At 35.0% G+C, this 26,800-nt stretch overlaps 1 protein-coding gene across 8 annotated transcripts in view; it reads left to right on the top strand.

Annotated features, from left to right (window-relative positions):
* The window catches only part of PDE10A (phosphodiesterase 10A), a 659,574-nt gene that overhangs the window by 541,831 nt on the left and 90,943 nt on the right, over positions 1-26,800 (top strand). For all 8 annotated transcript variants that reach the window (XM_032162216.2, XM_032162223.2, XM_032162202.2 and 5 more), the window contains 6 exons: positions 1,234-1,283; positions 14,451-14,591; positions 16,381-16,536; positions 17,968-18,018; positions 19,085-19,143; positions 20,726-20,777. In XM_032162216.2, the coding sequence (XP_032018107.1) occupies positions 1,234-1,283; positions 14,451-14,591; positions 16,381-16,536; positions 17,968-18,018; positions 19,085-19,143; positions 20,726-20,777 (509 nt within the window). The remainder of the gene's footprint in view (positions 1-1,233; positions 1,284-14,450; positions 14,592-16,380; positions 16,537-17,967; positions 18,019-19,084; positions 19,144-20,725; positions 20,778-26,800) is intronic.

Here is a 26,800-nt window from a genome sequence, read left to right as displayed (position 1 = left end):
TTAGAAAAACTGGGCAAAGATTCTTTTACAAAAAGCAGCAAAAAAATACTAAGAGGCAGATGAAAGTCATTTATATTTACTTCTATTTCTGGACTAAATTTGAAGTGAAAATATTTTGTTATGAAACTACCAGAGGTGAGTCAAACCTAAAACTTTCTAAATTATCTAATCCCAAATAAGTATCTGCCTGATATATACAGGTAATATACTATGCCTTCTAATTAACACCTAGTTTCCTTTGGAAAGCATAGTTTTATTGAATTAAATCACATCTTTATAAAACGTATTAATTTTAAAGAGAGACTAAGCATTTTAAATGTATTTGTGTAAATGACAATTTGATATACCATTTAAGAAATGGTTTATGTTGTGAATAGAATGGGGAAAGGTATATCAGAAAAGTACTATTTTAGAAGGATACATTTGTTTTTAGGACATGATTTTTCAGAAGGATACCCACTGTGACGATTGTATCTTTTGTTTTTTAATTTGAAAATAAAAATATAAATAATACCAACCATAATGTTTATTTTGTATTTAACCATATGCTAGGCACCTGTCTCTGCATATTATATGCATTAACCGACTTATTTTTATTATGGTCTCATGAGGTTGTTTTTATTATTACCACCATTTTATTGATGAGGAAGCTATAGAACAGAGAGGTTAAACATCTTACCCAAAGTCACACAGGTAAAAAGGAGTTAAGTAGGGGTTTAATTGAGGCAGTCCCTCCAAGACTTACGCTATTAACTATTATAGTTGCCTTCAGATGGCCCTGAGGCAATTTTAGGTAAGTTAAATTAGTTTGCTTCAGTGACAATTATAGACGAATACATCAGCTTTTTGGGTTGATACTTATTTTGGTTATTTAATATTATAAATATCACTTGTGGTATTTTAAAGACTTAAAAAATTAAACACAATTCTCAAATTTAAAAAAATTCAATAATAATGAATAAAGTTCAACAAATATGTTACTATGTAGTATGTTGACTGCTATATGCATTTGAGCATATCATCTTAAATTTTATACTCACTGATGAAAAATGTAGAGGATATTTTAATTATGCTATTAAGTAAAGCCATAAATGATTTTGTTCCATTTACTGCATGACCATTGATTCTGTTAACAAATCAATTTGACTCACATCTGCCTCTCACCCTAGAGAATGCGTACATGTTAGATTCTCCCACTGAGCTCAGTTTCTTCCTTTTCTTATTACTTGGCAGCCACAAAAGCCGATGGATTTGCTCTGTATTTCCTTGGAGAGTGCAATAATGTAAGTATCTAAATTTAGATTTTGGTGCTCTAGATAAGAAAATATCATAAGCTCCTTAAAAAAAGTTATAAACAACAGACATTTCATGATTAAGTACTTTTCATTTAAATTCACTTTGTTTTTTGTTTCTATATTTCGTTATTACCAGTCAAGAATTTTACTGACAGGGCAACATTTAGGCATAAAATCTTGTGTGTGTGTGTGTGTGTGTGTGTGTGTGTGTGTGTGTGTGTGTGTGTGTGTTTCCTTTGGCTTTGGTTTGTGGTACCCTACATTATAAATGGCATTTCTAGATTTAGTGTTTTGTACAAAAGGTATTTGGCACTGTGAGTTGGGATGCTGTAGAGGAATGCCTGTACCCTCCCTACGCATGATCTACAGTAGAATTAAATGAGAACAGAAAGTTGAACATTTTCTGGGTGATTTTTAAAGTTTTTTGCCGATGACTCTAAAAGTCCTAAGGCTCTGCGTCTAGATCCCTAAGCTGCCTTACTGTAGTAGGCTCAGGTCGGTCAAGGATTCTCAGCTGTGGCTGTTCCAGTCTTCTGCTAGCAGGCTGGATCCTGCGTTTCTGGTCTACCTTACCTGGAGCACAGCCCACCATAAAATGCAACATACAAAGGCACTTTCAAAAGTATTTCAAGATGTTCAATTACTGGCATTTGATTTTTGATACAGTATTAAAAAGTATACATATTTTAGCATAATCTGAGCCAATAATACTAATATTCATAAGTTTAATGTATAAATTCCCTCATAAATTTATTTCACACATTTTTGCTTCCCGTTTCTTATGTGTTAGGCATTGCTATCTTAGATTTGGAATGTATTTTTGCAATATGCTGCCTGTATTCTTGAGTAATCAAAATATGTATTATGTACATTATATACAATGTTACTAGGAATAGAGACAAAAACATTCTGAGATTTTTAATAGGACTCTTAAATATAACAGTTTTGCAAAGTGTGAAAATAGTTTCACAAAAATATTTATTGGCTGATTTAATTAACTTACAGCTCATCTTATTCCTTTCTGTGGCCATTGTTTTCCCTTGTATTGTAACAAATTACGCTTGTTACCTCAAAAATTAAAGGCTTATTTAGGGCAAAGACATTTTCTTGTTCATTCTTGTATTTCCCAAGCCCCTCTCCTAGTGCCTTTCATATAAATAGTCAAATAAGAATGTTTATTAATTTGCATTATTCAGATATTACTACCACTTCTAAATAAACTATATTTTAGACACTGGTAGTATTCTAAAATGGCTAAGCTACTAAAATAGCAAATGGATATTACTTTTTTTCTGTGCATTAAAAATTATTTTTAAAATGTTGAAGTTTTTATTAAAAGTTAGTAATTTCTTTTAGAAAAATATTCTACAATTTCCCATTATTTTTTAATGGCTGATACGTGTGGAATGCAGTCTGTTGTGGTCCACGTCTCATTACTCCTTCTGAGCCGCCTCCAGCAGCCCCCAGTGTGGCCACGCAGCTGTGCTCATATCCAGCCCCTTACCCTCGGGTCTCTAGTTCAGATCGGGGTGGGCATGTGGCCCATGAGGGCCCCAGCAGATTCTTTGCTAAAACCTGTATCTTGGACTCAGCAATTCTAGCCGTTCACCTGAACAAAAGTGATAACCACCCTGAAGTTGAGGCTGCTTCTACAGGACGGTCTCTCCTGCCCTGTGGAAAGAGAATAGAGACAGCTGCGGGCAGACTGAGAGGTGCAGGCAGCAGGCACCCTATGGCCACTGTGGATGGGAGCCCAAAATGCCGACTTTGCAGGGCTTGGATTTAGGTTACAAAACCCACATTCTTAGTCACTTGGCTTAAAATTTTTTTTTTTTTTTTTGCTTTATTTGCAGACTTCTTTATACATTGGCCTCAATGAAGTAGTTCCTCTTATGATTCAGCAAAACACTTTTCTATTTACAGTATCTAAATTGTAATTTTATGTATCAATTTGAATTAGTTAATCTTTACTTATCTTTTACTTTAGTAACTTAAAGGACTGGTACAATATCCTCTCAGTTTTATTCTGGCTCCTTATTCTAAACTCCTAAGGTCAGTCCATTTACTGGGCATGCTTCTCTCTAGGGACACTGATTCCCTGTGCCTTCTTTCTTTCCCGCATCTCAGGAACTGAGTCTGTCTTCTTCAACTTAATATCCCTGTGAACAGCAGGGTACGTAGCAAAATTGTAGCTGTCTCTGAGCTTCCCAAGTCAGAGCCCACTGGACACTGTATTTTGCTTTCTCAATGTTATATATGTCTCCTTCATGGAACATAGCTGAGTCTGTGATTACATGTGTATCTGTGATTTGAGTGGTTATTTGTTTATCTGGCTTTCTTGCTAGAATGTCAGCTTTATGAAGACAGATACCTTATCTGCCTGGGAGGATAATTTGGTGGATAATTACTGTGTTTTGCTCACCCTATTTTGCTTTTTATGCATTCCACCTAGATAGCTAAGCCCTTGTTAATTCCTTAACCCAGGGATTTCTGTGGGTAGGAAGAAGACATTGGCTGAGAAGTCTTAAGTTCACTCAAGTGTTTCTTTAGAGGTATCTACATGGTTACTACTTTCTTTGTTCTTCATTTCTTCTTGTATCTCAAGTCGTCCATTTGGGATCATTTTTCTTCCATCTGAAATACATCCTCTAGAATTTCCCTTAGCGAGAGTCTGCTGATGGAAAGCAGTCTCAGTTTGTGTTTGTGTGAATTTGTCTTCATTTCACCCACTCCTTGGAATATATCTTTGGTAGATAAAGAGTTCAGGTTGATAAATTATCTCTCTGAATATTGACTAAAATAAAGATACTGTTTTAAAATTTCTTTTGGTTTTCATTATAGTTCATTTCCTGTACATAATTTCAAACTTGTCTTTTATTTCTTGAAATACATTAACTATACTTCTTCTATGTTCTTTTGAATTTACAGTTTCTTGGGCTTTGTTTCATCCAACTCTGACAGATGGTGACTTTTTTGCTTATGTGTTTTATGGTTTTCTTTTATTTTTCCTTTCTCTCTCTCTCGCTCTCTAACTGTGAATTCTGTTCTTCCATGTGACTCTTAAATGGATACTCTCGAGGATTGTTAGAAGTGCCTTTCTAGTTCCTTTCTTGGAGATAGGCATGCATTTGTTTCTGTTAGTCACTTAAGGTACTACCGATCCAAAACCATTTTAAACTAAATTATCTGGTTGAGATGAATTTTCAGGGTACAAAGTCGTATGGCTTCAAGAGTCAAATCCACATGATGCACAATTATGACTTCTCAGAGGAGATTGTTATTTTCCCTCCAGTACTAATTTCAAAATAATCTGGTTTCCTTGCAGCCTCTTTGCTGGGGTAAAGTGTATTTGTCCTTCAACCTAAGATGAATGTTTGGCCTGTTGCCTATGCTGGCGCTCTAAAGGAGTCTCTATTTAGACTTCCTCACAGAAAGGTCCCAACTTTTCTCTCCTGTCTCCCACTCTCCATGTGGCTTTCCTGGGAGAAGATCAATCTATTCAATCTTTTCTCTTGAGGGAATTAACTAATGACGTTAATTCCCTCAAGAGAAAGCCAGCTTTGGGATCTGGTTACCTCCCACGGTTCTTTATTTACTTCCTTTTAGATTTCTGTGGATTCCTTCCATTCTTCTCAGCCCAGCAAAGCAATATAAAGGATGGGTAAAATATATTTTGTGCAGCCTTTAAATAAATTCGAAATTGTTTTTTCAAAAGTGTCAGCCAAATGATCTAATCTGCTGTATCGCTGGCAATAGAAGATATAGTTCTAAAATGTAACTAACCATATTAAATTAAATAAAACATATTTTGCATAGGTAAGCAGATACATGTATATATTTTTGTATTTCGTCTTTTGCACATGAAAGGTAGCATAGTCTACATAATTATCAATCTTTAAAAAATTGTCTCGATTTGGAATCATAGCAAGAAAGTCTTTCTTAAATAACTCAATTTCACAACAAAAATTATATACTTTAATGACAAAATTATAATAAAACCCAAATAGACTGAGAAAATTTTCTGTCCATATCAACAAATACTAAGGGTTAAAAAAATGAAAGAATTATACAGTTTTTTACACTTATTAAAGTATGAATTTCTTCTCAGCCAGTAGAAATAATTAAATTCTGAAATTGATGTAATGAGAAATATAACTTAAATAACATTTAAATATGTCAGAAGTTCTAATAGAATTTAAAAACGTACATTCATATAAGCAAGGAGGAAAAAAGTTCTATGTGGTTTTTTCACATAGAACATTTAGCAGAAGATAAAAACAAAACTAAATACCAAAAAGCACTAAAATTAAAACATAAAATGTTATTATGGAAATCATTATGTGATTATAACAAAATTACTTGTAAAGAAGATCCAACTGTTAAAAGAAAAAAAATTAGATTAGATCAAGTTAAAAACCAAACTGTCTTTTATTCTGGCACATTGAAGTTTCTGAAGCAAAATGGAGAAAATGGACAGAAAAACAGTAGTATTTTTAGTTATTGAGAGATCAAGAAAACAACTTAAAAGGGGCTATCAATACATTATTATTTATCCAAATAATACACGTATTAAACTCAGTGTATTAGGTTAAGATTTACCAACTTGTGGTTCCTTTTCTTTACTGGGCTAGACCCTAACTTTAATGTATTTAATTTCTGTCTAAGAATTCTTCATGGGATTCCTATAATGGCTAAAAACAAAGGAAACTGGAGGGCTCAGAAGACAGGAAGATGAAGGAAAGTTTGAAACTTCCAAAAGACTTGTTGAATGGTTGTGACCAAAATGCTGATAGTGATATGGATAGTGAAGTCCAGGCTGAGGTGGTCTCAGATGGAGATGTGGCCTGCCTGCTCCTAGCCATGCACATATTGTTCACAAAGAGAAGATTTTGTGTTTAAAAGGGAAGCAGAACGTAAAAGTTTAGAATATCTGTAGCCTGACCATGTTGTAGAAAGGAAAAACCCATTTTCTGTGGAGAAATTCAAGCCACTGGCTGCAGAAATTTGCATAAGAGAAGCCGAATATTAATCACCAAGACAATAGGGAAAATGTCTCCAGGACATTTCAGAGATCTTCACAGCAGATCTCTGTGTGAAGAGATCACAGGTCCCTCCCATCACAGGTCCAGAGGCCTAGGAAAAATGGTTTCATGGACCAAGCCCAAGGACCTGCTGCTCCGAACATGGTGTCCTGTGTCCCAGTCGCTTCAGCTCTAGCTGTGGTACGCAGAAGGCAAGAGTTTGGGAGCCTCCACGCAGATTTCAGAGGATGATAGAAATGCCTGGATATCCAGGCAGAAGTCTGCTGCAGGGGCAGAGCCCTCATGGAGAACCTCTGCTAGTGCAGTGCAGAGGAGAAATGTGGGAATAGGTCCCCCACACAGAGTCCCTACTGGGGTACTGCCTAGTGGAGCTGTGAGAAGAGGGCCACTGTCCTCCAGACCTTAGAATGGTAGATCCACCAACAGCTTCCACTGTGCACCTGGATTAGCAGCAGGCATTGAACGCCAGCCCATGAAAGCAGCTGCAGGGGCCATACCCTGCAGAACCACAGGGGCAGAGCTGTGGCTGTGGACTTAGGGGCCCACCCCTTGCATCAGCATGCACTGGATGTGAGACATGGAGTCAAAGGAGATTATTTTGGGGCCGTCATATTTAATGACTGTCCTACTGGGTTCTGGACTTGTACAGGGCCTGTACCCCGTTTGTTTGGGCCAGTTTCTTCCTTTTGGAATGGGAGCATTTACCCAATGCTTGTACCCCAAACAAGTAACTAACTCGTTTGTGATTTTACAGGCTCACAGGTGGAAGGGCCTTGCATTGTCTCAGATGAGACTTTAGACTTGGACTTTTTTTTTTTTTTTCTTTTTTGAGACAGAGCCTTGCTGTGTCACCCAGGCTGGAGCGCAGTGATATAGTCTTGGCTCACTGCAACCTTGAAAGAGTTGGACTTTCAAGTTAATGCTGGAGGGAATTAAGACTTTGAAGGACTGTGGGGAAGACCTGATTGGTCTTGAAATGTGAGAAGGACATGACATTTGGGAGAGGCCAGAGGTAGAATGATATGGTTTGACTCTGTTTCCCCACCAAGATCTCATGTCAAATTGTAATCACCACATATCAAGGGAAGTACCTGGGGGGAGGTGACTGGATCATGAGGGCGGATTTCCCCCTTGCTTTTCTCATGTTAGTGAATGTGTTCTCACAAGGTCTGATGGTTTTAAAAGTGTGTGGCACTTCCTGTCTTGCACTCCCTCTCCTGCCACCATGTGAAGAAGTTCCTTGCTTCCCCTTTCCCTTCCGCCGTGATTATAAGTTTCCTGAGGCCTCACAGTCATGCTTCCTGTTAAGCCTGTGGAACTGTGAGTCAATTAAACCTCTTTTATTCATAAATTACCCAGTCTCAGGTAGTTCTTTCTAGCAGTGTGAGAACAGACTAATACACAGACAAACCATTTACTAAACTGACGAAAAAAGAGAAACATAATTATATATGTTTAATAATTTAAAAACAAAACAATAGATATGATGAAAATTAGAAATTATGAGGGATTATTTTTACTAACAAATGTGAAAACCTAGATAAAAATGAACAGTTTTCAAGGAAAATATAAATTATCCTATTAAATACAAATAATAATAGAAAACTTATTAGTCCAGTAGCCAAGGAGGAAATTGAAGACACTGTTGAAATACTACCTTTCTACAAACCAGTAGGGCATTGATTCATCTGACTGTTTTTGGGCATCAGTCATCACCAGGCACCATGTTAACCCGGGGAGACAGTGATGAGCCCGACAACCTGGGCTCCTGTACCTGCATTGTGCATTTGCTACTGGGGCAGCCCTTTAAGAAGGAGAATTCCTGTGCTCGTTATACTTTTTCAGAACTTAGGAAAAAAGGAAAACTTCCCAGTAAGTAGTTTAGCATTGAAATAATTTTGCTTCTGGAGTTAGATTGTGTGAGTTCTGTTTCACCACTTAATAATTGTGTAATTAATAGCTGTGTGACTTGGCAAGATTCTTAAACTTTATAAACCTTAATTTACCATTTACCCTCCATTAGTTAAATGTTACACCATAAATGCTGTTTGTTTAACAAACCATTTAAAACATCTGCTAAGTACCAAAAAACTGTGCTAAATTGCTGAGCATACAAAAACAAAATTATTTCTCACATCAAAGAATGTACAAGCAGTAGGGGAGATAGAAAAATCAACAGCTAGTTACAGCACATGATTTTTATGTGCCAACAGAGAGGAGCTCAAGGGCTCTGTGACCATGAATTTGATGGGGCTGCAGCACATAAAAACAGATTGGATGATGAGAAGACAATATTTGAGTGGGGATTTAAGACCTCTCACTTAGTAGATGAGAGGGGAAAATAAAGGATGTCTTTTGGGCAGAAGCAGCAATTTCTGAGAAATCTGGGGTTAGCAAAGAAAACAACGTATGTTGTATACTGGCCCATAGCAATGTCTGCTATAGACAAAGTGCTCTTGAGATGTTTTTTGGGAAAAAATAATTTATTCATGACTGAATTTTTGCTTAATTCAACTTTTATTGTCTGTATGGCTATACTTAGTTACGTGTATAACATACCTGATGATATTATCTTTATAGTTTTCCACTGTTATCCATCAGAGTTGTTTGTGAAAGCTGAAAACCTTATGTACTTTATACCTGAAAATTTTTAATTCAAAAGTAAATTTATTGATTTTATATATATAATATTAAAAATAACCTTTCCATAATTTACAGGTTTGATAAGTTAGTTAAGCAGTTGCTTGTTGTTTTTATTTATAAACGAGCAACTAGATGGCTCTAGAGTCCTAGATTCATAGAATGTTAAAGCTAAAAGAGACACTTCCAAATTTTTTAATCTAATCTTTTCATTTTAGTGATGAGGTAGCCAAGGTCTCTTACGGGTAATGATTGTCCGAGTTCACACAGCTAGTCAAAAACTAAAGGCTAGGCTCCCTTTCCAAAGTTACTGTGCTTTCCACAAAGAGCAGCTGTGCCCTTTCCACCATAGTACAATACCTCTTTTAAGAACATAGCTTCCTCCTGCCCCTTTGTTACTTGATTTTTATTACCCACATACTGGGAAGAACACATTTCAGTTTTGTTACTTGGGATACAATTGGGAAAAATGGAAGAGCCAAAGAATCTTAAGTTTTACCTTCAGTATGTATATGTTAAACATTCACCAGAAATACTGCATTCTTCATATCCAGAGCTGGTAGTTTATAGTAATTGTTTGCCTTTTTCAAGTGCACAGTGAACTTCAGCAGATTTATTTTTTAAGAATATGCAAACAAAGTTAGTCATCCATATATCAAGTTCCAGGTAAATGTGGGAACTATTTACTTAACGGCCTTCTACGTAGATCTAAATTTGTTTACTATCCAGTGCCATCTAGTGTCTAAAAGGATAATAGCTTATTGGTAAACTTAAATACTTTTTTTTCTTTTTAAAAAGTGTTTCTAAAATTTAACTGGTTGTGAGTTGAAGTCTTAACATTGAAATGAAGTCTCATGAATAAAGTGATGTTTGAATTGTGCATGGAAAGAAAGATGAAAGCAAATATTAACCAAGTGAAGTAAACATCTATTTGGCTGATATCAATGAATTGTATTTTTCTATTTCATTAAAAGATGGTGTTTTCATAAATTGTATTAGTCTATTCTCTTGTTCATTTTCGACTAAATCTATTTATTTCCCAAAATTTACATTTTTATAATTTGAATGTTTTTTAATTCCTTTATTGAACCAACCTATTGATTATGACTTGTGCACCCAATCTTTTCTAGTTTAAATTATCTCACTTTAGAAATAGATATAAAAATTTGCTGTTACCACAAAAATATTAGCTACTTCATAATGAGTTTCTTAGAAAAATTTAAAAGCTGATTCCTCCCCTAGGACTTCTGGCCTCTGATAGGATTGATTTTCTGCTCTTTGGGCAATCTTATCAATGCTAGTTGAGAGGTGGAGGGACTAGTGGTCACCATCACCTCTAGAACTCTCAAGTACTAAAGAACTGCAGCAGCCTTTGGTCAAGTGGCTATCCTGAAGGCAATTACTTTCTTCTTTGGAAATGATAGAGGTGGCTAATGTTTGAAACTTTAAAGTTTTTCCTTGTCGTTTAGTTGTGGTTTTTATCTCTAGCCTCTAAAAGATGCTTGTCCTAATTAAAGTTTTCGTATATTTATACAATAGTGGAGCAGGAATTAATCTTAGAGACTCAGTTCAACACTGGATATTATAGATAAATTTGGTATTATAAATATATGTATAAGAGGCTTAATACTTCTTAAAATAATGTCTGGTGTTTTCATTCATCCTTCTATGAAAGTAGCATAAGGTTTTTTATCTTATTAATCTGAATATCCCAGTTAAATCTTTAAGTCAACAATTATATTGATTGATTTTGAAAAATGAAGTCCCTATTTCCTATGTGAATGTCTTTAGAACTTATTTACATTAATCATTTATTAATGATTAATGCATTCATGTAGATACTTCACCAGTGAGAAATGCAAAGTATATATCTTTTTTTTTTTTTAAGCAGGGTCTTACTCTGTCACCCAGGCTAGAGTACAGTGGCACAATCTTAGCTCACTGTAACCTCAAACTCCTGGCTTCCAGTGATCCTCCCACCTCGGCCTCCTGAGTAGCTAGTGCTATAGGCATGCACCACCTCACCCAGCTAATCTTTTAATTTTTTGTAGAGGTGGGGTCTCACTATGTTGCCCAGGCTGAACTTGAACTCCTGGTTTCAAGCCGTCCTCCTGCCACAGCCTCCAAAAGCCCTGGGATTATAAGCATGAGTCACTGTGCCCAGGCCAAAGTGTATAGCTTATAAAATAAATCATGATTATTTTGAAATACTAAGAACTAAGGATTTGCCTTGCCAAATCACAAAATGTACTGTAAACCTTTCATAATAATTAAAACAGTATGGTATACAAGTAAACCTAATGATACAGAATTGGGAATTCAGAAACAGGCCCAAGTATATTTAAGGATAGGCCAGGCACGGTGGCTCACGCCTGTAATCCCAGCACTTTGGGAGGCTGAGGCCGGTGGATCACCTGAGGTCGGGAGTCCGAGACCAGCCTGACCAACATGGAGAAATCCCATCTCTACTAAAAATACAAAATTAGCTGGGCGTGGTGGCACATGCCTGTAATCCTAGCTACTCGGGAGGCTGAGGCAGGAGAATCGCTTGAACCTGGGAAGCGGAGGTTGCAGTGAGCCAGGATTACGCCATTGCACTCCAGCCTGGGCAACAAGAGCGAAACTCCATCTCAAAAAAAAAATTAAAAATTAAAAATTAAAAACAGTGTATTTGAGGATGAAGTGTATGATGAAGGTGGCAGTTCAATCAGTGGGAAAATGATAATGATTCAGTCCGTGACCTCCTACTTGACAGTATCTGTGGAATAAAGGGAGTTTAAATTAACGTTTCCCTAGCCCTGAATATGTGTAAAATTCAACCTCTATTTTAGAGGTTCATTATTGACTTTTTATATTTGTAACAGGTAAGCTACCTATCAATGCATTCAACTGCAAAAATCACTTAAAAAAATGCCTCTGCAAAACATGTGATTCCAACCAGTGACTGATCCTCAATTAGAAACAGATATTAAAAAGGAGCTTTTGCAGGTAAATTGTTTGGAGGCAAACAAAACAAAAACAACAGAGAAGGGAACCACTAATATAAAGGAGAGAAAGTGTAGCCATGAAGACATGTCAGAAACAAGTGTGTGTTGTGAGGTTAGCCTTCATTTTCCCTTCTGCTGGAGTTTTGGGCCTTCATATCACAATGTATTCAATGTTTTGTTAGCATTTATCCTCAGCTCTCATTGGAAACATTTCTGTTTGATTAATGTGAACAAAACTCGTGAGCTAATTAAGGAAAACAAGTATAAAGTTTCCACTATAAAGTATTACTCTATTTTTGATAATTATTTTTTAACTACATAGAGAAGTTTTCCATATTCTAGCAAATAGTTGAAAGACTTCTAAACCTTTTATTTTCAGCAAGCATAATAAATAGAAGAGCTTTCCATACACTCTCGGGTACAGTATTTGCTTATCTGTTACTTTTGTATCGTATAAAACCTACACAGAAGCAATACATATTTTATAATACTGAATATATGATCATCTAATAATGTAGGAATGTATAAGATAGTCTGTTATTATGGGATTATGAAGCTATGTATAACTTGAACATGTGATTAAATTCAGCCTTAAAGGGCCTATGGCTAAGTCATAAAAAAAAGATGTGTGTTTTACATTTTCAAACAAACAAATGCAGCCAAAAACTATGACTCCCTCCATACCCCCCACAAAAATACAGAGCTACTGTTGGAAGCTTGCTGCAGAGTTCACCTTCTGTTTTTATGATGACCTGTCCTTCTTTAAGAGTTATCTAAACTACTCAGTTCAATTTATGTTCACTTCCTGCAGTTCCGTCTTTGGTACAGAAAAGGGGCAGTTGCTTCCTTATAGCTTGAGAAAATCGTTGTGAATTCTAATTTTTCTTCATTCTAAATATACCACATTAAAAATTTTTTTTCTTGCATTTATCTCTTCTTTTTGTTCTTGAATTACCTTTCTACTCACTCTTTTAAGAAAGGGTGAAAAACTGAATTGTATTTGGACAATGATAGATACTGAATCTAATGATAGTCTTACTCTATGCCATGTGTATATTGGTGCCTGATGTAATTATAGTAACTAGAAAATGGTTTTTCTAGCCTTTTAAAGAATAACTAAGTTGAAACTGTCATTCATCATATATGTAATTTTTTAATCCGTAAGTGTATACTTTCTATTTAAACATATTAAATAGCTTAGTTCTTTTTAAAATAATTACTTAAAATAAATTTTTCACATTCATTGTACTTAATAGCAAATACAACTTAAGCACAGGTAGATATACTTGGAAATACAAGTATTTTGAGCTTAGCTTCTAATCATTTATAATTGTTATTAATTTAAAGCACCCAGGGTTAAAGCAAAGCTTTGCTTTTCTCTCCCTTCCTCCTTGTTCATTAAACCAAGTTTATGGGGTTTATTAAGTCAAGTTAATGGGGTTCATTCTCTTTTGATTTTAAGATGTTTAAAGAAAGAGTTCTGTAATTTTACAAAGCTTAAAAACCACATACCTGATAAGTTAGTAAATATACCCGTCTCATCCTTAGAACTACCTTAGTAATAACAAGTATTGCAGAAAGGTGCTTAGGTTAAGGGCTGTCTAATACTTATTGCTTCAAATGGTCTTCATTCTTTGTTAGAGTAATCCAACATAAGATAAAAATAAAGTGAAGTCTGGGAAATTTATATTTTCAAATTTTGTAGATAATCATGACACAATTATGTCAAAATATTGCCCCCAATTTCTACATGATTTAAGTAGCAATTCTTATTTACTAGAAAGTAATTTAAAAATATGTTTGGATTTCATCAAAATAACTGATACTACTTTTAAAAAACAATTTATTTTAAAATAGTTTCAGGACATTACCTTCCCACCCAGTCACTTGAAAGGGAAAGATCACTCAGATTTTTCAAGATTTTTGCTCAGAGAACAGCGAATTTTTCATCTAGAGTATTCTGAATGTGCAATTTTATAAACTAGGCAGTCGAAGTAATGTGAGTGAGTCTTATAAAGAGAAGGTTCTGAGAAGGGAAGATTTCTAATGAAAATGAAAAATATAATCAAATCACTTGACTTGCAGCTACTGATCCTATCTTCAGGTAACATGTATCAAGTCTGTAGGGAGGTTGGACCCTGTGTGTGTTTGTGGTGTGATAGAATTTGATCCCAATGACAGGACGCATTTTTTCTCATGTCATGATTTTCTATGTATCAAAATAGGAGGCTATTTGAAGAGTGTTTCTGTGCCTGTACATGCATTTAAGTTTTAAATTTGAGTGTGTATTTTTTGTGAATTGGAAATGTGAGATAGTTTCACTTTAGATAATCTGGTTTGATCATGGCAAAGCACCTTTCCTCATTTTATGACTCTTCTTTTAATTGGCTCACAGATTTATTATGACGGTTGAGTAAGATTCACGTGTCTTTTTGTACTATGCACATGCACAGGAAAGTCTGTAAAACATCTTTTCTTCTCCCTAGAGCCTGTGCATATTCACACCACCTGGAATAAAGGAAGGAAAACCCCGCCTCATCCCTGCTGGGCCCATCACTCAGGGCACCACCGTCTCTGCTTATGTGGCCAAGTCCAGGAAAACATTGCTAGTAGAAGACATCCTTGGAGTAAGTGGCTTTTTGACTCTTTGTGATATTTTTGACCTAAAGTATTTAAGAGAGATGGCATATCATTTTGATGTTATAATTTAAATAGTTTCATTTTAAAAAGCACTAAAGCTAGTTACAGATCAAGATATTAATGTATAAGTTAATTTTTTATACTCAGAAAATTCCCTTTACCCACTAAGAGCTAAATTTGCACAGTTCTTATTTCAACACGTGCCAGTACAGTTAAACACAAAAATACTGTATATATTTATATTAATGTAAACTAAATAATTACTGTTTTATGTTTCATATATTGCTAGGATGCATATGAATGACTTAGCTATTGCTGTATGACAAACTACCTCAAGTTTTAGTGGTATCATACAGTAGCCACGTGTTATTTCTTATGAATCTAAGGACTGGGTTATTCTGCTGGTCTGGACTGCAGTCAGTTGGATTTGCCTATGCGTCTGAGGTCAGCTGGCCATCAGTTAGGTGCTGGCTGGCCTCTTATGCCCTCCGCTTTCCATGTGTCTTTCACCCCCTTCCAGTAGGGCTATCCTGGCATGTTTTTGCGAGGTAGCAGGAGTCTGAGAGAAGTAGTGGGAAACATGCAAGTGAGTTTTCAAGCCTCTGCTTACATGAAATTTACTACCCTCCCATTAGCCAGAGCAAATCACGTGGACAGGCCCAGACTCAGTATAGATGACGAACCAAGGACATAGATACAGAGAAACTAGACAAAGTGGAGCCCTCAGTCTAGTCTTCCACAGTTCATGTGGACATTTTAATGAAATTTTATGACATGGAATATAGACTTTAAAGGTAACAAGTACACAGGTGTAAAAAAATTGCTCTAAGTGCTAATAGGAGCCATGAAACCTGGGTTTTAATTTTGTTTTTTCCACCATTATTTGTATGACCTTGAATAAATTTGGTAGCTAGAGGAAGGAAGGAAGAGACAGAAGGAGAGAAGGGAAAGAAGGGAGGAAAGGAGGGAAGGAGAGAAGGAGGGCCCATGCTGTATAAGTTCTCATTTGAAAATGTTCTGTTGTGTATGTATGTAAGCTTTCAAAAGATCTGTACATTCCAAGTACAGAGTTACACTATTTCGTGAAGTTCTAATTCATCCTAATAGCTTCTTACAGACAGTAGAAATTGAATAAATAGAATTGATGCTTTTGATATTAATTCATTCAATTTCCCTGTACTTCTTTTGAGTAAATTTGCTAAGCTAGAAAATTATTAAAATCAAAAAACCAATTTAATTTCTTATGATAAATAATTGGTCATTATTAGATGATTTGAATACTTAATATGGGCCTTTGAGATTCAATTAGAATGATTGTTATTAACATAACTTTTGTGTTACTCTAGGCTTAAAAATAGAAAAAAAGTTTATGTATAATTTTCTTCACATAGTGTTTACATTTGAAGTAATTTTCTCTGCGGCATTGTACCTGTAAACACCCTAAGACTGTTCTGGCACATATAAGATGATGAATAAATGCCAGCATTTATGAGTACTTTTATTATTATCATATGAAATTAACATTCATCATTCATTCATTAAATTTATGCTGCATAAGGATAAAGAAATATTAAAGCAGTATTTGGGTATAAGTTCCATGAAAAAGTAAGCTTTTTCTTACCTAAGATTTATGGTGGCTATCATCATTTATTCTTCCTTTGAAAAGTACTGCTTATTATTGATTACAAGTATCATGGCAATTTCTGATAGAAATAAGAGTCATCACTTAATGATCATTTCACTGAATTTATGTCTTTTCGTCTTTTTATTTTTCAGGATGAACGATTTCCAAGAGGTACTGGACTGGAATCAGGGACTCGTATCCAGTCTGTTCTTTGCTTACCAATTGTCACTGCAATTGGTGACTTGATTGGTATTCTCGAGCTGTATCGGCACTGGGGCAAAGAAGCCTTCTGTCTTAGTCACCAGGAGGTGAGGCCTTTAAATGCTGCATGTTAGAATTTTTAGTTGTGCCTAGCTCATTGAAGGTGCTCGTTAGTATTGCTAAGTAATACTAAACTGAAAATACATGAATTATTATTTAAAATCACAATTTGCTTAACAGTGTTTTTATACTAATAATAATGATTTTTAAAATCTGTTTCTGTTTAGAGAGGAAACTGGTTACATAAGAAATATGGTCCTTTTGTTAAGTAAAATCCAGTATAACAATAAAAGGTATGCCGTACTCTGAGTCATAGAAAGTAGTAGAAGGACTTTGGAGACTTTTCACACTCTGGTTGTCTTTATGTCTTCTTTAAAATGTCTTTTTCTTAGCTTATGTCCTGAATAAAAGTCTCTAGTGTCAAATACATTTGAGTTCCATTCACTATTCACTGAATAGGCTCATTAATACTAAAAGCAAATATTAAAATGATACATTTATCACATCCAGTATAAACCAGTTTCCTTCAGTGGCCTAACTCCTGTCCACTTGCCTGAATGAACCCATCTCCTGCTACCCCACCTGTCCCTCACTCACTCCAGCCACGCTGGATCCTCAGGCAAGGCTGACAGGCTACTTACTCAGGCCTTTGCATTTTTTTCTTCTCTCCACTTATGCCCCTCACGGCCACATCCTTTGGAATTTCCTTAAATGTTGCCTTCTCTATAAGGCCCTCCCTGAACACTTCATGTACATTTGAATGGCTCCTAGTCAATGTTTCTCTCTTCTTCTGCTTTTTCTCTGTAGCACCTGTCACTATCTAATCTATTATATGCTACACTTATTTCATTTCTTGTCCTTCTCCCTGAAGTACACTGAAGGCTACTCCATTTCTGTTATTTTCTACAGTACCTCCAGCACCTAGAATAGTGCCTGGTACATAATAGACACTCATGAATATTCGTTGAATGTGTGAATACTAAAAGAAGTAGAATAGCTGGTAATTTTGAGGAACTTGTTAGCTTGTGTATAAATATATATGTATGATTTTTATATTTTAGAAATATTTCATTATTTAAAGTGGTCATTAGATTGCTTTTCAATAGTATTTTTGTTAAACTGAAAAATAATAATTTTGTGAAAATCATTGGGCTACAGCTCTCTTAACAAAATCAGTTTGTTTTCCATTTTATCCAAAATTACGATGAACAAGAGAACATTAAAGTCACTTAAATAGAAGGGGAAAATATAAAAGAAAAACCTTGTAAATATTTGGTGCTTTGTGTTTGGAAAATGTTCAAAAGCTCAGTGATCTCAGAAAATTCTTCATATACATGTATGCCTCAGTCCTTTGTTGAGATGACTACATGTAGTATATATATATGTGTGTGTGTGTGTGTGTGTGTGTGTGTGTGTGTGTGTGTATATATAATATATTATTACTTATAGGTATGTATTTCTCGTTTTTTTTTTTTTAGGTTGCAACAGCAAATCTTGCCTGGGCTTCAGTAGCAATACATCAGGTGCAGGTGAGTCTTTGGGGTGTTTTTGCAGGGGCTTTCTGAGGGAGAAGAGGTTTTTAGAGTGCAGCACTGAAGACTGGAATAGAGGTCAAGTCACCCCATGTGTTATTTTGGGATATTAGAATATCCCGTTATTTCTAGAAATTGTAACTTAGTTATATGTACTTACTCCCTGCCTTAAATATTTTGCAATTATATGTGTGTGCATTTATATACATATATATCTATATATAAAATAAACACATATATAATTTATGCAATAAATGGCATATGTCCTGCTGTAGTACTTGTTTTCCACTGAAAACCTAGGAACAATCGCCTACTGGAGTTGCATTGATATTTTTATGATTCCATTTCCTAAATTAAATTTTTCTCTAAGTGATCTATGAAACATTCGAACTTTAAGATATCTGGTTCTCTTGAAGATACCTAATTTAAAAATCACCAACTACTTATAGTTTTACTGGTGGTTAGACTTTAAAGAACATGGTAGCAATACAGCATTCTTTGTATCTTCTCCTTCTCTCTTTTTGTTTTTTTGGTGGTGGTTTTATTTTTCTATTTCTGTTTCAGCAAATTGAGGTTGATGAGGGAGGAACTGTATGCTAGGAAGAAAAATCGAGCTGTAGGATAATAGAAGGAGTAGAAAGGACTCGAATTATCAGGTGTAGGTGGAATATGTGCTCTACTACAGTTTTTAGAAGTACAGTGTAAAGTAGTTCTAAAGAGGGACTTGGGAAGACTATCCAGACCTGAATGCTGCTTCTATCACTTATTAATTCTGAAGCCTCAGTAAGGTTCTTAACATCTTTATAGCCCCATTATGAAATGTAAATTCCAAACCTATGATATTTTGTGGTGCTTGAGACAATAAATACAAAGTGCTTAAAACAATGTTTAGCACATTTAAGTGTTCAGTAAATATTAATGGTTATTGATATTATTATTACATTATAATCCAAGTGATTGTGTTAGGCCTTCTTTCAATAAATAAGGCAATTAGTATTCTGGAAGTTTTATTTTTAAATAAGCAGAAATCTCTTATAATTGTAACTATTATTTTATATGGTAGGTATGCAGAGGCCTTGCCAAGCAGACAGAATTGAATGACTTCCTACTCGATGTATCAAAGTAAGTGTTCATTTCTAGGGATGTAGCAGCTCTTATTAATCGATGGTTTAAATTAAGGGCAGCCTGTGGCAGAAATAGACTATTGTCTGTTGCAGCTGGTAACTGAAGACCCGTCTTCACAAGTAGTCTGGGAAGAACGGTTAATCATATCATGGATTGTAGAGTTATATTCTCATTCACGTTCACTCTAAAGTGAAGGATTGCAGATATATATGTGATGATGTTAAATTTCAATTTGATGTATGTTTTCTAAATAGACTGTCTTAGAATATGTGAAAGACACTAAATATCTCTATTTGTGCAGGAGAATACTGGCTACAGTGGGAGGGAAAATATTCTGGTTAATTTTTTTCCAAAAAGTCCTATTTGGTTTCTCTAACAATGTCAACAAATTAGACATCATCATTATTATTATTTAAATTTTCCCATGTATAGTATCTCAGTTATCATTTCCGAGAAAATGTTATATTTCCCTGGTTTGGCCTAGAAAAACTCCCTTTGGCTGGCAGTGGAAGCAATTATATAATAGATATTTATTAAATCACATATTTTTATTGGTTTTATTTACTACAGGAGTCTTCGTCTATATATCTGACCCATATAATTAATCATTGAGATCTAAAATATGCCCCGGGATATGGTAACTTCACGGTCATGTCCTCCTACAAGTTTACTAAAGGAATAATACAGTTTTTCCTCTGTGGTCTCCAGCAACAACGATGACATATTATGTTTCACATGTCACTGTATATGCACCTAACAATTTACCCGTCAGTAATTATTATTGGTGCTCATTAATTAGTTTGAAGTTACTAGTTTATGTTACATTTAGTTTTTGAAATAATAAAATTAAAGAAGTATGGGACTGAAAAAGCTCCCCTTGGATACCTAAGCCAACTAGGTTAAACACTACCTAGCCAGTGGGGTCTATCTTAAGAGTCCTTCTTTACATTTTCCATACATTACATACATATTGATTTATCTTTTTCCAGATTTACATTTTAGTATATGCACTATTTGCCTCTGAAACATTTACTTGCTGTTCATAACAATGAATATATACTCATATAAAGTCATTAGATCCATAGCATTGCTTGTATTCTGACATTTCTTCTCAAATGAATTACATTACTTTCTGAGTACACTTTAAATACTAACTTTCTCCAGTTTTCAGTGATAATTTATATTTAACTATTGAGATTTAGCACATTTAACTATTTTTATTTTAGATCAGAGTTATTAATGAAAATATTAAATATGGTGGATGCAATTTTATTTCTGCATTCTTTGTTAAATGCAACAAACTTCTCTCTACACTGATACTTATCAATAAAATAAATACTGATTGCATTCTCTGGAATTATAGAGCCCTCATGCTGAGGTCAATGATAAAGTTTCATTTATCTCTTTAAAATAATATTACAGTACTGATTTTTTTTTTTACCAAAGCACAAAAATCAAGTGACATATATCTTTATGTTTTTTATTTAAATGTAAACAAGACCAGGAAATGTGTTCAAAGTGTAATGTGTACTGTGAACTAATGAAATTAACTTACAGGATTTATGTTTCTTTTTTTCAGAACATATTTTGATAACATAGTTGCAATAGATTCTCTGCTTGAACACATAATGGTAGGTTGTTTTTGTTCTGAGTATGATTTTGTTTAACCCTTAGACCCATGGTGCTGATATATGGCATAACATTTAAACTTACTCATCCACAGGTGCTTTTAATATGACGAAAACGTGGTGGCTTAGGAATTCACCTTGATCTGTTTGTCACTTCTGTTAATTTTGGGGGAGTAAGTTTGAATAACATTTTAAAAAATCTCAGAGCTTTTCTTTATTAATGGAGAGCTATACTTAGAAAAGACATTTGGTTTCTTTTTATGTTCTTCAAAACACCCCTTACATATGGGATATGTGGGGAATTCTCAATTGATTTTTTCCTGATCTTCAAGTTCCTTCTACTTAGTTCTAGTCTTAATTATTCCTGTCTCCTAGATGGCTATCAGGCACTTTTGAGCCTAAAGCTGTATGACGTAGAGTTATAGGCATATTTCCCTATGCTACTGAGTACTTTTAGGTCTCTAGTGAGACTTCTTTCAGAAGTGGCTTCTAGTTGTCAGAATGTGTGGGTGGATGCCATGCATGCCCAGGCCTTGGTACCATTTGTGCCCTGTTATGTGCTTTAATAAATGCTCTTTCTCCTCATTTTTCTGGTCCATCTCAAAATACAGTACTCTTCTGCAATAAAGAGTTTTCTCATCTAGAGATTTTATGATGCATACTGATAAGTTTTTTTTATTTGACATAGTAAAAGATAAATATGAAGTGTGCTTTGTGCAACGTCTTGTAGAGACAGGAAGTTTACTAAAGGTAATTAAAGAATAACACAGGTTATTAACTTCAGCACATTCTTTATGTGATAAGTTATTTCTATGGTTTTATCTAGACAAAAATAAAATAATTGTACATTAAAATAACTTCTTGTTATGAAACAACTGAAGGAATTTGTAAATCAGTGAATAGCTTTCAGAAAAATATAAAATTATAATGTAAACTGACGCTGAGCTTATACTAGGGGTACAAGGAGCACTTATTGCTCGTTCTTTGTGTTATTAATATTTTCTTTTAAAGACAGCTTTATTGAAGTGTAATTTACATACTATACAGTTCATCCATTTAAAGTGTTCAGTTCAGTGGCTTTTAGTATATTCATGGATATGTGCAACTATCATCAATCAATTTTAGAACGTTTTCATTACCTCATAAAGCAACTTGATACCCTTTTAGCTATCATCTCCTTAGCTTATCACTTCCTTACGCCCCTATTTCTCCTTGCCTCAACAGCCCTAAGCAACCATTGTCTACGTTCTTTCTCCATGGGTTTACCAATTCTGGGCATTTTATCTGAAAAGAATCACATAATATGTAGCGTTTTGTGCCTGGCTTCTTTGACCTAGTATACTGTTTTCAAAATCATACATATTGTGCGTGGGTCGGTACCTCATTCCTTTTTATGACCAAATAATATTCCATTTTATGGATATACTTACCACATTTAAAAAAATCCATTCATCAGCTGATGGACATTTGGGTTGTTTCCATGTCTTAGCTCTTGGAAGTAGTGCTGCTGTGAACATTCCTCTACAGGTTTTTGTTTGAATGCCTGTTTTCCATTGTTTGGGGTATATACCTAGGAGTGGAATTGCTGCGTCATGTAGTAGTTCTGTGTTTCACTTTTTGAGGAACTGCCAAAATTTCCATGGCAGTTGCACCACTTTTCATTCCCAACAGCTGTGCACAAGGGTTCTGATTTCTCCACGTCCTCACCAACACTTATTATTATCCGACTTTTTCATGATAGTGGGTGTAAAGTGCTATCTCAGTGTGGTTTTGATTAGTATTTCTCTGGTGACTAATGATGTTGAGTATCGTTTCATGTGTTTATTGGCCACATGTGTATTGTCTTAGGAGAGATGTCTATTCAGAGCCATTGACCACTTTTTAATTGAATTCTTTGTATTTTTATTATTGACTTGTTAAGAGCTCTTCATATATTCTAGCTGTAACTCCCTTATCTCATAATTGCTTTGCTAATATTTTCTCCCATTTTGGTAGGTTGCCTTTTCACTTTCTTGATAGTGTCTTTTGAGGCACAAAAGATTTTAATTTTGATGAAATCCAATTTAGCTATTTTTTCTTTTGCTGTTTATGCTTTTGGTTTTATATCTAAGCCAAATTAGAGATCATGAGAATGTACTCAGATATTTTCTTCTACGAGTTGTAGGGTTTTTAACTCTTATATTAGGTCTTTGATGTGTTTTGAGTTAGTTTTTGTATATGATGTTTGGTAAAGGTCCAGTTTCATTCTTTTCCATGTAGCTATCAAGTTTTCCCCAGCACATCAGTTGAACATAAAATGCCGTTTTCTTTCTGGACTCTGGATGCTATTGTGTTGCTCTGTATGTCTGTGGTAATGCCAGTACACTTTCTTGATTACTGTGGTTTTGTAGTAAGTTTTGAAATTAGGAAGTGTGAGTTCCCCAACTTTTCAAGATTCTTTTAGCTCTTCTGGGTACCTAACAAATACATTTAAATTTTAGAAGTAGCAGGTCAATTTCTACAAAGAAATCAGGTGGAATGCTGATAGGAATTATGTTGAATCTGTAGAGCAATTTGAAGTATTGCCATCTTAACAACTGTAAGACAACAGGTCTACCCTGGAGTCATACTCTAATTTTTTCTATTTTCCTCCCTTTCTGATCCTTTATCCCACTTTCTTTTTCTTCCTCTTCCTTCTCCCTCTTCTTTGTCAAATAGAGGATTGAGTTATTATCACTGATCCATATAAAAAAAAAAAAGAAAAAGAAAATTAAAACACAACATATCAAAATTTACACAATACCAATAAAGTAGTGGTTAAAAAAAAAAAAGACTTCTAATACATGAACGTGAGGTATTTTTCCATTTATCTAGATCTTAATTTTTTTCAACAGTGTTTTATGTTTTTTGAGAATAAGTATTGCTTTTATTTTGGCCAATTTATTCCTATTTTATTTTTTTAATGCTATTATAAATGGAATTGTTTTCTTTATTTTTTGATTTTATGCTGCAAATGTATAGAAACAACATTGGTTTCTATACATTGATTATTTATCCTGCAAGCTTGATGAACTCGTAGATTAGTTTCAATAGTTTCTTAGTGGATTGCTGTTACACACACACACACACACACACACACACACACACACACACGATCATGCCTTCTATGATTAGAGATAGTTTTACCCCCTACTTGCTAATCCAGATGTGTTTTATTTCTTTTTCTGGCATAATTACCCTGGCTAGAACCTACAGCACAAAAACGAAAAGAAGTGGCAAGTGTGGACTTTCTTATCTCATTCCTGATCTCAAGGAAGAAGCATTTAGTTTTTTGCCAGTAAATATGATTTTTGTGGGTTTTTCATAGATGGCCTTTATCAGGTTGAGGAAATTCCCTTTTTTCCTAGTTTACTGAGTGTTCTTATCATGCAGGTATGTTACGGTTTGTCAAATAATTTTTGTGCATCAGTGTAGATGATCATATGGTTTTTATTTTTAATTCTATTGATAGTGTATATTTCATCAATTGATTCTTGGATATTAAAGTAACCTTGCATTCCTGTGATGAATCTCAGTTCATTATGGGGTATAATTTATATTGGAATTGCCTTAAATTTAGAGAAAACTTGAATTGATATCTTCAGCAAATGGTGTCTTCCTAGCCAAACACATTTTCTTATTTTCAGTTTTTTAAAAAAATTTCTTGACTGAATGTATTGATTATAGTCCCCCACAGTTAACTTATTTTTACAGTTTATAGTCTTTAGTTTTCAAGATAGACAGTGATTTATAATGCACAATAGTAGAGGTTCTGGTGGTTCTTCTTTTCCAGTTTTTACAGTACCTATTTCTTTGTGTTTGTTAATGTATTAGCTGGAACCTAATGAACACTGTTGAATGGAAGCAACAGGTATCAATAGGAGAATATATTTATTTTCCTTGATGTGTGTACTTCTTACATTTCATTGCTATGTATATTTGTTTTGGGTCCACAGCAGATATAATTTATCAATTTTAAAACATTTCCTTCTATTCCTAATTTTCTGTGAGTTTGCATCTGATTTGGTGTTGGGTATTATCACATTTTTATAAGCAATTTGAAAATGATTGGAGTAGACAATTGTATTATTACTCAGCGTTGAACCACTCCTGCATTCCTGGTATAAAGGCTGTTTAGTTGTAATGTTTTCTTTGTTCCTGGGTTGGTTGTTAATATTTATTTCCAAGTTTGCATCTATATTCATACATCAGATCACTCAATGGTTCTGTATTTCTGTCCTTGGGTAGTATTGGTATTGGGTTATGCTACATTTATAAAATGAGCTAAGAAATGTTCCGTTCTTTTCTGTGGACTAAAGTGGGTTAAATAATATACGTGTTATTTGTTCCCTTAATGTTTGATATAAATCAGCTAAGACCCCTTTAGAGTCTTATTAGGGGTAGATCTCTGATTCTCTTTTCATTTTCTTCTATGACATTGGATCCTTCAAGTTTTCATTCACCTTTTTCTGCTATAATGTTTCTTGGGAATCTGTTATATTCCTATAATACATAGTAACTGGAGTTATCAAATGGTGAGCAAAACCCTTCACAGCCTCTGTCCTCATTGAGGTTTTACTCTGTGGGGCGACAGACGTGAGCCAAATATCAACATAACTGTGAAACTAGTCAGAGTCAGGCCTATAAAGGAGCATGACCGTGCCCTGAAAGCTCGTGATGGGATCTAACAGAGCTGGGGAGGCTGTGGCAAGCTTTCCCGATACTGTGACTTTGGTCTGGTGGATGTGCGGAAGTTACACAGGCAAAGAGGAAAGAGGGTTCTACTTTAGGGGATGGGGGAACAGTGTGCTTCTGTGTAGAAAGGCCCTGGAAGGGCCAAGTCACCCAGGCCTGGGAGGGAGTTTTTAATTAAGGCTTGTAAGCTAGAGGTGCAAGATCAGATATGTGTTTTGAAAAGATAACCCTGGATGAGAGGAAACAAGTGGGGAATGAGGTTAGACTTTTTCGAGGAACTTTTTGACAATCTAGAAGATTTATTATTTTCAGACAAGCAAATCTGGGTAATTTTTTTTATTTTTCCTGAGACATAGTCTCGCTCTGTCGCAAGGCTGGAGTACAGTGTACAGTGGCATGATCTCAGCTCACTGCTACCTCTGCCTCCCAGGTTCAAGCAATTCTCCTAGCTCAGCCTCTCGAGTAGCTGGGACTACAGGCACGAGCCACCACGCCTGCTTAATTTTTGTATTTTTAGTAGAGACGGGGTTTCACCATGTTGGCCAGGATGGTCTCAGTCTCTTGACCTTGTGATCCACCCGCCTCAGCCTCCCAAAGTGTTGGGATTACAGGCGTCAGCTACCGCGCCCAGCCTAGTCTGGGTAATTCTTAAATTCCTAGGTGATCAGTTCATCTAAGTCAGTGCTTCTCAATGGGTCGATGCTGACATTTGGGCAGAGCAGTTCGCTCTGGCACAGTGTTATCCTGGGCACCGCAGATCTGCAGCATCTTTAGCTTGTGAGAACTCGTAACCAACAAACATACCTGCACTTATTTCCAGATGTCCCGCAGCCAGTTGGCTCAGCTGCTGGTTGGGAATCAAGTAGATTTTCAAATCAATTTTTATAAATTTGTAGGTACTTTATATTTCCTTTCTTATCTGAAAACGTCAACTACTTAACTCAAATTAATGTGAGATAATAAAACAGAGGATTTACTGGCTCAGACTGCTGAAAAGCCATTGAATGTTCAGGCTTATATAATTAGTGGACATGGGCGCTTAAATAATCTTTTCATGAATACGTCTTTCTCTGTTTCTCAGTTCAACTTACTTTTCTGTAGTCCTTATTCTCAAGCAGTTTCTCTTTACATGATGGCAGCAATAGCCCTGACAGCTGTCGTCTTATGTTTAAAATGAAATTTTATATCAAAATCAATAATCAGTGTTTATATCATATCACTCGCTTCACCAATAAGATAATAAATGAAGCACATTTGTTTCCTTATTTTTTTTACTCTTCTTACCTACTACCCTTACATAGTTTTAGACATAT

This window comes from Hylobates moloch, unplaced genomic scaffold (assembly GCF_009828535.3).
Source record: "Hylobates moloch isolate HMO894 unplaced genomic scaffold, HMol_V3 SCAFFOLD_2, whole genome shotgun sequence".
NCBI classification, from domain to species: domain Eukaryota; kingdom Metazoa; phylum Chordata; class Mammalia; order Primates; family Hylobatidae; genus Hylobates; species Hylobates moloch.
Note: the sequence above shows the minus strand (reverse complement) of the source record. Positions and strands in the feature narration are given on the sequence as shown.